The following is a 10,262-nucleotide window of genomic DNA, read 5'->3' on the forward strand; positions in this document are numbered from 1 at the left end:
ATATATATATAGCAGGAACTAGTCCGCAATGAATGCTTCCCCCTGTTTGAGTAGCATTTCATAAAAACTACAGCAGCAGTTTTAGCAAATGAATGAGTCTTTAAAATGGTATCCAAAGTGCTTTACATCAACGACAAGAATAAAAACAAGATGATAAACAATGAAAAGAATAAAACACAAAATCAGAAAAGCTTATATAAAAACTGGAGGAGAGGGAAAATGTCACACCGCTACTACCCTTAAGGGCTGGTTTGGATGCTGATGATCTTTATCTTCTCACGTTGTTTTAGTTTTGACAGTTGGGCTGTTGTAGAAAGAAGGTTAGTGCGTCTTTAGTTTCAAAGTTAAAAGAAGTGAAATGAGCTTGGTGCCTGGGTCTAATTGATTACAGACTGCCAGGTTTTATGGCTGAGGTTTTACTGGGAAGACAAAAGTCATTGCGGTCTGCTGTAGCCTCAGATTCAAGCCATATGTTAGGCTGATGAGACGTCTAAATCTATTCTTCTGACTGTCAGCAGATCAGGCAGATTTTTTTTTTTATAGGTCCTCCAGAGTATTAAACATATTCACAGTGATAATAAGAATGGGAAACAGCATATCTCCTTTTTCTTTGTTCTTCATCTTCACACAAACAGGGGCGTAGCACAAAATTCTGGGCCCTATAGAAAGTCCTTTTCTATGGGCCCCTCCCCGCATCCCAAGCTGTTCATTCTAGCATCTTTTTGTTCCTCCTCACATAAGGGCCCTTGGTACTCAGTCCCCTTTTTACCCCCAGTCTGACAGACCTAAACACCAAGGGGTTGCATTTAGATAAATAATCAAAATAATTTGGATATAATGACCAGATATACGCCATTCATGAGATTTTATTTGAAAATGATTTTGTTGAATTGGAACATTTAACGGCAGGTGCCATCCGTCTGCATGTCCTGTCCGTGCTGCAGTAACACAGAGATGGGCATGTGCCTGCTTTGAACTCTTGGTGTGAGCTTGAAGGGGAGAAAAATTGGAGCGGGAAATAAGGCAATGGTCCAACTTTTTAAAAATCCGCTCTGCACTCCATCTAAAATCCTCATGCCCGGTCATGCTGCGCTCCGCTCACATCCTGATTCCCACAAGACATGCCTATTTTTTCATGTTATTTCAACTGGAACTGAAGTAACATTATCACCTACTTTTAGAGACCACATACACAGAAATTGCACTATTCTAATTACAGTACTAACTGGAGCTGGGCAATATATCATTATTATATTGATATTGTGATATAAGACTAGAAATCGTCTTAGATTTTGGATATTGTAATATAACATAATCTAGTCTTTTCCTGGTTTTAAAGGCTGCATTACAAGTTATGTCATTTCCTGAACTCACCAGACTTTTGTAACTGTTCTATGATTTGCCTTTAGTCATTTAGTCATTATTTCCACATTACTGATGATTATTTATCAAATATCTCATTGTGTAAATATTTTGAGAAAGCACCAATAGTCAACACTACAATATCGTTGTGGGATCAATATCAAGGTATTTGGTCAAAAATATTGTGATATTTAATTTTCTCCTCATCACCTGGCCCTATTTCTAGCATTGTCCGAACCAAAAATTCATGTTCCCGGAGAACCCTTATGTAGGTCGTGACTTGTGTTGTTGGAACGTACCAAAAGCTTGCAGTATAAGTAACATTTAGTATAGTATTAGTACAGTATTTAGTGACACTATTTAGTTGTTTTTTAAAGCAAAATGGGGCAGAGGACTGGTGACATTATTTAAATACGTGTTACACTGGAACTGCAACGGAGCAGCAAGAGCGGGTCACTAATACAGCAGCAATGTACAAACACACCGGCTAGGATCATAGAGCAGAGGAGGCCTTCATGTCACAAAGCCAGCTGAGCTTCTGTTGCATTATAAAGTTCCACAAAGAACAACATGAAAAAAACAACTTTTCCACATCCAACGAAGCTACGTTCAACAGGCTAAACTGCAATTCATAATAAATAAATAGTAAAACAACAAAAATGTCAAAACTTACAGCTTCCAAGTTTGTTCACGGACAGCTGGTATTGATCAATCCTAATCTTTAGTGAATCCTCCTGAAAGTGAATCCTGCTGTGTACTGACCCTCCACAGCGGAACATGTAGTGTGCTTTGGCCGTGTGTTGTTACCAAGGGGAAATCACAATGGCGGTCAGCGAGGTTGATTTGGCAGGTACTCCGTGGGCGAGTATGGTCTGCTAAATGAAGGTGGTTTCTGTGGCACATGAACCCACTAGGACGTCATATCCACCGTCAAATCTAACTAGCTTGTTGTTCTGATGGATGGAGCAAGAGTAAAAGAAACAGGATGGTCTTTTTTCATACCTTGGGGGTCTCTAGACACACTGGGGACACATGTTTGTTTAAAAGCCATTAATAGTCTCTTTGGTCCATTTTGTCTATTGCTTTGCAGTAACCCAGTATCAATGTAGTTTCCTTTTGCATTAGTCTGAAGAGTGTTTCTGAGTCTGCTACCTGAGATGCATGTTTAATTCCATCTGTTTTGTTTTGCAGGCCAACCTGAATGACTCTCATAACCAGATGGTGGTCCACTGGGCTGGAGAGAAGAGCAACGTCATTGTTGCCTTGGCTCGAGACAGCGCAGGAGCCACCGGGCCCAAAACCAGCTCTGTAAGTACACCTGAACACATCCATGCAAAAAAATAAAACTCGCACATCCATGGGCTTTTATAGTCGGTTATAACATGTATATCATAAGTCTTACCCCCTTTTTCTAAGATGTTTCTCATGTTTCTGTTGATAGGCTTGTTGAGCCACAGATTAAGCTCTCCATCTGCCACACACACACACAGACACACACACACACACACACACATATACATGTACACACACACACAGACACACACACACACACAAACACACACACACACACACACACAAACACACAAACACACACAATATAAAGCAGCGATGCACAAACACACCGGCTAGGATCACAGAGCAGAGGAGGACTTCATGTCACAAAGCCAGCTGAGCTTCTGTTCCATTATAAAGTTCCACAAAGGACAACATGAAAAAAACTACTTTTCCACATCCAACGTATGGCACAGGCCTTATGCACAGTTATTGGACATAGCTTGACTTAATTTGTTTCTGTTTTGACTTCCCCACCTGGGCTGTTGTGCATGTCATCAGCTTTCACAGCTTGCCTGAAAAATGCAAAGTTGGAAACCTTCCATATCCATACGTTTTTAAGGCCATTTCCAATATTGAAATGTAAATGAAAAATGAACTGTAATTATATAGCGCTTTTCAAGTCTTAACAACTACTCAAAGTGCTTTTAGAAAGTTCATGAACCATACACACACACATTCACACGCTGTGGCCGAGGCTGCGGTACAAGGTGCCACCTGCTCATTAGTTACTCACTCACACACATTCACACTCCGATGCAGGGTTCAGTGTCTTGCCCATTATGGAAGTGAGATTACTCACTCTGTCTTGAAACAGTTATCTTTTATCCTAAAACAGTAGTACCTAGTATTGATCAATACATTAGTTAATCACATTTAATCATCCATCTTATAAGAGATAAACAACATCAACTGGACCGTTTTGCATTTAAAATTTTGGGTCCATGAAAGCATGTTTGATAGAGCAGTACTGTACAGACACTAACACAAAAAAGAGCATATTAAGCAGACACCAGCCAACATTTAATATTTGTTGATTTTCTATGTCATGTGGAAACTACAGCTGAGAAAATGTACAGGTTACATTTAAGTAAGCAAAATCCCCATTGTACGCTTGCATTTTTTTATTTGCTAAGCTTGTCACGACATTGTTTATTATGTGACTAAACATAAGCACAGGCAAATGGAAAATTGCACAAATATTTTTTCATTCCCATTTAATTGCAATAAATTTCTAATTGTAATTTTTATGTATAAAGGACTAACATTTATCCCTAACCTTTTATCAACAGACTGTAATCCAGCCTTGTTTTTTGTATAGCTGTCACAAACCACAAGGTGTAGACGTTGATTACTCCCTCTTCTCTTTTTTGTCTCCAGGTCTATGTGTCCTATGACTACGGGACCACTTTCACACTCGTCTCAGACAAGTTCCAACTTTCAGGGCTCAAGGCCAAGCAGATCATCTCCCAGTTCTACCACAGCCCTGCCGACAACAGGAGGGTAAGTCACTGCTTACTCGTGGGCATTAAGGAATGCTCTGCTCAAGGTGAAGTTATGAAACTAAGGTGAAACGTACAGCAGAGGAGTATATGTTGACAAGAATGGAATTATGACTACTGCATTCATAATAAACACATCTAACACCAGGTACAGTAAGCGGGATTGAGGGTCTTCAAAACACTTCCATTGTACAGTGATGAAAGACATTGTGCTCTTGGGTACTGTTTATGATTAAGGATTGTGACTTTTATAATACCTCGTCTCCAATCTGTTCCTCAACCCAGATACATCTTGGAGAGCAACCAAATTCAGACATAGATGTAATTGTTTAAGGTCCTGGCTTTCCTTTGACCTTACCCTCTGATTTTCACACTCTGTATTTTTTTTTAAAGAATTTAATTTGGCACAGTTTAATTAAACTCCTATGATGGTTGAGATATTTAAAGTGCCCGTATCATGAAATAAATAACTTTTTCTGGAATTTGGGGTGCTATTTTGTGTCTCAGGTGCTTCCACTTGCATACAAACTTGTAAAAAAACTATCCAAGCTGTTTTGAGTGAGATATGGGTTTCTGAATGTCCTCTGCCTTCAGTCTCCAGGTGAGCTGTTCAAAATCTGCACGGCTTTCTATGTCACTTGCCGAGACGAGGTGTCTAACCGTAGCATGATAGCTCATTCTCAATGGCAAAACACTGCTACAACATACACTAGTTTACCATAATCTACAAAAACTGCTACTTCCATGTTCTACAGGTATTCCACCAGTGGCCCTCGTTTAGAAGAAGTCGCCCAGCTAATCCTGCCTTGTACTGACCAAAGTAGGACCAAAGTTAGCTATCTGATGTTATCATTACTTAGTTACTGCGCATGTGCGAAAGAGGATCTGCAGCAGTGTGCAGTACAACACAAATATGGTGTTTACTGAAAATGAAACCAAGGAAACATAATGATGGACAACCTCAATATACAATTTTGAACCTGAAAATTAGCATAATATGGGCACTTTAAGGTTGATCAAAAGGAATGGAAACATCTCCTAAAAGTAACTTACTAAAGGCTGGGGTGTGTTTAAAACAAACTAGTTTGCATAGAATGTTGTCCTAAAGTATTTATCGCTGTAAATTGGCCTGCATGAAGGCAGACCTAAAAGCCAGCTGTCATAAATACTGCATTATTGTTAAAAGGTGGATGACTTTTGGTCAAACCTTTCCTAAAGGCATTTATTTTTTTGCACTCAGTTCTACACATTAAAAGTGACTCAATCAGTTTGACGAACCATTACGCACTTCCTTTGAAGCATACTGAGCTCATACCTCAGCGAGACATAAAACTGTTTTATGTTTACTTAAATGAAGCAAAGGAAGGTACCATTTATTCTTTAAAGCATCATTTCATTATAAAACTGAATGGCCCACATGGTTCAGTTGCAGTTTCTCATCCTTGGAAGAAGGATTAAAGCTAATCTTGAAGAAAAAGTTGGCCTTGTTCCTTCCAATGTACTTCAAAGGCCACTCTTCAGTTTAGAAACAAATACTTTTAGAATATAAAAAAATGTAAATGTAGGTTTAGTCAGCACCCAGTACAGAATTTTGACAAAGTGCCAATAATAGATCTTCTTAATTGAGGAAAGTGAACATTTTTATGTAAATTGCTGGAGCAACCCTTTTAAAAACTGAAAAAATATTCAGGGGAGAGTTTTTCAGTAATAGTTTCTGGATAACATGCTACTAAATCCTCCTAGTGGATATTAAATTATTAAGGTAGCATATTTATTTCTTCTCTTAGTGTGTCTTGTGATTCTGCCTGTCATTAGAGTAGCCATGCAGTTCCCTGCTTACACAGACTTGAGTGGTTATTGCGAATACAGTGAGCACATCAAAGCGAGCTGAGAATTGTGGGATTAGCACAGTACCACTACATAATCAAGAGTGCTGGGGAATACATGTGTTGATGGTGCACTTAATATGTAGGACTCATACATTTATAAAGTAGAATTTGTCAAAATAAGCCAAGACATCATATTTCTGTTTCAAATAATTCAACTACAGTTATGGTGGGGCAGCTCGGTTGGAAACTTAGACCCAGTCATATTTTTAGATCTCCAGTTAGCTTTTAACACTGACTTCATGTAGAACCCTACTGAATCCCTGTTATAGCTTTTTTAAATTCCCGATTTTGCGATTCGGTTTTCATTGAAACAATTGAGCTTTACATGAATGCTTCCATCCGTTTGTGACTGCCGGCCCTCACCTGAAAAAAAGACACTTACAATACAATTTTTCTGGGGGAAACCCTGTGCCTTGATTGCGCTAAAGTGTGTATTCTTTTCTTCTTCAGTACCTTTTTGTGGACTCCACCAACAACTACCTGTGGAACACCTTTGACTTCTGTAAGAGCGTCCAGGGCTTCTCTCTGCCCTTCAAACCGACAGATCTGCTGCTCCACAGCAGAAGATCCAACCTGGTGCTCGGCTACGACAGCTCTCACCCAAACAAACAGGTAGAGACTCCACCTGCAGCGGAGCCAGCTTGATCTTCACGTGGTGTAGTCTGATCATTGTTTCACGATCCAATCCCATGTGTGACATATCAAGAATGACACAGGCATATTCAATATCAAACCACTTGAATTAATTGATTTATCTGACTGAAATGTGTGAGAAGCTGTGCTGCCTTCCTGCTTTTCAGCCACTTCTTGTAGATAGAAAGACTCCTCTTCCAATTTATGTAAAAGAATCTTAGGTGAGAAGCTATAGGTTTATTTTTTAGATACAAATACTCCTACTACTAAAATAACTAGAATATACACTATAAACACACATAAATGATGATATGTGAGTATGGTGGGAAAAAATTTCTTCACTTAACAGTCTTGTTTCTGTTGCATTTATTTCATTACAATATAATGAGTAGGAAATGCTTCAGTTGAGAAATTTGTTGTACCTCTTCAGCTGCTTTCAATTGTTCAGTAGGTGTTTAATATAGTTCTTCATCTACAGTATGTGGTGAACAAGAGAAGAAACCAGTGGTTGCTGTTTGCATTGAAGCTTTTTTGGTTTCCTTGTCTTGAGCACAGTAGCGTCAACCGGTTCTCCTTCTGACATATGTAAGAGCCAAAACAAACAAATGAGCTTGACCTACATTTTACAGTGCACCATCCCCCTTTTCTTCCTCTTCTTCTCCTTCACCCCCCTCCCCCTACTCCGTCTCTCTCTCCTCCTGTAGCTGTGGAAATCAGACGACTTTGGGGAGACATGGGTGTTGATCCAAGAGCACGTGAAGACCTACTTTTGGTAAGACAACCGCTGTCTCAGCTCACGGCAAGTACAGGATGCAATAAAGCATGTCCTGCACTCCATGCGGCCTTCAATGATACAGTATAAGGAGGAATGTGTAAATACAACCTTCATTCCGTATGACTACCCAAAAATGTCTCTAGTCAGCTTTTAATTACTCGAAGACAAAAAAAAGAATTAATCAAAAATATAGGGGCAATTCTGGCGTACACACTAGGATGTGCTGGGACCAAATCATCAGTGATACAACCTTGAAAGTACATACCAATTATTTTCTCTGCCAGGCGGAGATCTGCACTCGACTGAGTGCACTTTTCAAGGTTCGCTTTATTTTTCGTAGATGGAAAATAGATGAATGTAGTGGCAGCAGTGTTTTGATCAAATTTACAGTGGTTATAGAATGTGTTTATCTTTTTGGGAAGGGCAAGTAAATGGGTTCATTATTTGAGTTACTGAACAGGACCTGACCTGATGGCTGGCGTGGTTCATGTTTACTTTCACTTTGTACAGTTTCTTTGTGTGTGTGTGTGTGTGTGTGTGTGTGTGTGTCACACCGACACCCTAGCCATCTCAACAGCCCACTCCTGAATTGATGGCACACCTTCATTCCCCCATCCTCATTAAAATAATATTGTCTAGTTATTATTAAACTAGTCTTGATCCAGCTTCTTATGTGCTATTCCATCCTGCTTAGGAGTGACCCATCTCCCAGAACAAATACTCTTGGGCTGAATGGAATCTGGGTTTCTACAATCCAACATAGGTTATCATGTATTCTGATCTAAAATGCTTGGACCTTTTCATAGAACCTTAACACACAGAGTAATTGGCCGTCCTCTTAGCAGTGTCACTTTTTAAAGATGAACAAGCATAGTCTTTCTGTTACACGTGGACAAATAAATTGATACTGGTTAAATCAGAACAAATCGTACTTTGTCAGGAGATGCATGTTTTTTTTTGTCTCACTTTAGTCAGGCAAGTTTGACCTCTGATTGAAGTGTTTTTGCTATTTGTATTTGGTTGCCCCACACATCAAATGTAACAAAGTTAGCTTTAGCTATGTTGCACACACAGACAGTTATTGTTGATGTCAAAATTCACCAGGAACATAAATTCTTAACTTTTATTTTCCTCTTTTTATTTTTGTTCTTTGTGCGTTTATGAATTGAAATCATAAAGCTTTAGGATAACCCCAGCTTTTTGGGTCAAAATGAAACTTGAAATTTGCCTCACTCAAAGCCTTAAGTTAGGGTTACCCTAACCCTAACTTATCATGCATTAACGTCCTCTCTCTTAAAGTGTTCCTTATCATCTACCAAGTACTCTGACTGCTTCTCAACTGTAATCCCTTAATAGAATGTTTTGTTTTGTTGTCCTAGATTAATAGATTTCCTAAAAATGTAACTATTGATGGCAGTAAGCTGTCAGCCAGTAAGATCTAATAAAGTCTGTTGAGGCTACACTGCAGTGGTACACAACAAGAGTAACGGCGAATGATCTGAGGACAAAGGCAGCACAAATAAAGATTGATCTTAAACTCTCACCACCCCCCCCGTGGCTCCATCCAATTTGGGTCTAATCCTGTTTGTTCTGGCCTTAGCGAGGGGCGCTGCTGTTGTGCTGCAGATCAGTCTTAGGCGTTGAAAGCATGACTTTGCTTATTGCTGGATGCGTATATAACCAAACCAATGGGATGGGTCGGTACCCCACCCACCCCTAATCCTCTGATCTCCTTGCTAGGAAACAAACTCCTCATCCTCTTCTCTAAAATCCTCTGTGCATACAATGACAGGCATAATCTCCTTTTCCATATGGATTACAGACAATGATACAAATCCTATAGACAGAGTGATTTTAAATGGACTTAGAGAAACAAACGGGAGAGAAATGTGGCAGAGCCGTAAGTTCATCAAGAAAACACATGATATTGGAATGACTAGCCTAAATGTCACTGCTAAAGAAAGGGGGAAAAAAAAGCAAATATGCCTTTGCAGGTCCACATAAACGTCTGAAGGCTCTTTTTGTTTAGTAAAACAGACAAATTGACATGTTGACTATAAGAGCGCTATTGATTTTTATTCAAAACCTTTACTGTACTTACATTGTGTGTACATTACTGCACAAATTGTGAGGAAACAAATCAGTCTGTAGTGTTTTGATCAGATTTCGCAGTTTGTGTAACGGGTCAAGTCTTTTCACTATGATCCATTGTGTGCCCTGTTGCGTGATAAGTAAGCTACGCTATTGTTGTACTTAAAAAATTTGGAGAGAACAAGCCATGATGAACGGAAAATGTGTGACCATTCAGAGAAGTGTGGACCGTTTTGGATTCAATACCATTTATATGGAGACACTGACTTGAGCGTACGTTCTGCACGTGCGCAAGACGTAATCTGTCTCCATAACAGCCGGTGGCGCTAATCTGGAATGTCGCCTAAAAAAATAACCAGGAGCTGATCAGACGGACGCGTGGGTCTGGCATCTCCAGAATTTGAAAACCAACCATAATGGCGGCTCAATTGGAATATAATCTCGTATTTTTCAATATTTCACCAAAATGTGTTAAAAATAGGCCATGCAGTTGCTGAATCTGTCTTCATTTCAGATCAACAAAGGTCAGTTTAAAAGATTTTCAGCAGATTTTGAGAGGCGTTTGTCTCGCTTATCCCCCTCATAATTTCCGGGTTAGCACTCCACCAAGCAGATTGGTTATTGAGTCTGACTCCTAATTGAATGAAAAACTGAACTGGCAGAAAAGTGTGGGGGGGG

The 10,262-nt window shown here is 39.5% G+C and overlaps 1 protein-coding gene across 2 annotated transcripts in view; it reads left to right on the forward strand.

Annotated features, from left to right (window-relative positions):
• sorl1 (sortilin-related receptor, L(DLR class) A repeats containing) overlaps positions 1-10,262 on the forward strand; it is a 67,978-nt gene that overhangs the window by 14,543 nt on the left and 43,173 nt on the right. For both annotated transcript variants that reach the window (XM_034865522.1, XM_034865527.1), the window contains exons 2-5: positions 2,554-2,670; positions 4,075-4,197; positions 6,536-6,697; positions 7,423-7,490. In XM_034865522.1, the coding sequence (XP_034721413.1) occupies positions 2,554-2,670; positions 4,075-4,197; positions 6,536-6,697; positions 7,423-7,490 (470 nt within the window). The remainder of the gene's footprint in view (positions 1-2,553; positions 2,671-4,074; positions 4,198-6,535; positions 6,698-7,422; positions 7,491-10,262) is intronic.

This window comes from Etheostoma cragini, chromosome 3 (assembly GCF_013103735.1).
Source record: "Etheostoma cragini isolate CJK2018 chromosome 3, CSU_Ecrag_1.0, whole genome shotgun sequence".
In the NCBI taxonomy this organism is placed as follows: Eukaryota; Metazoa; Chordata; class Actinopteri; order Perciformes; family Percidae; genus Etheostoma; species Etheostoma cragini.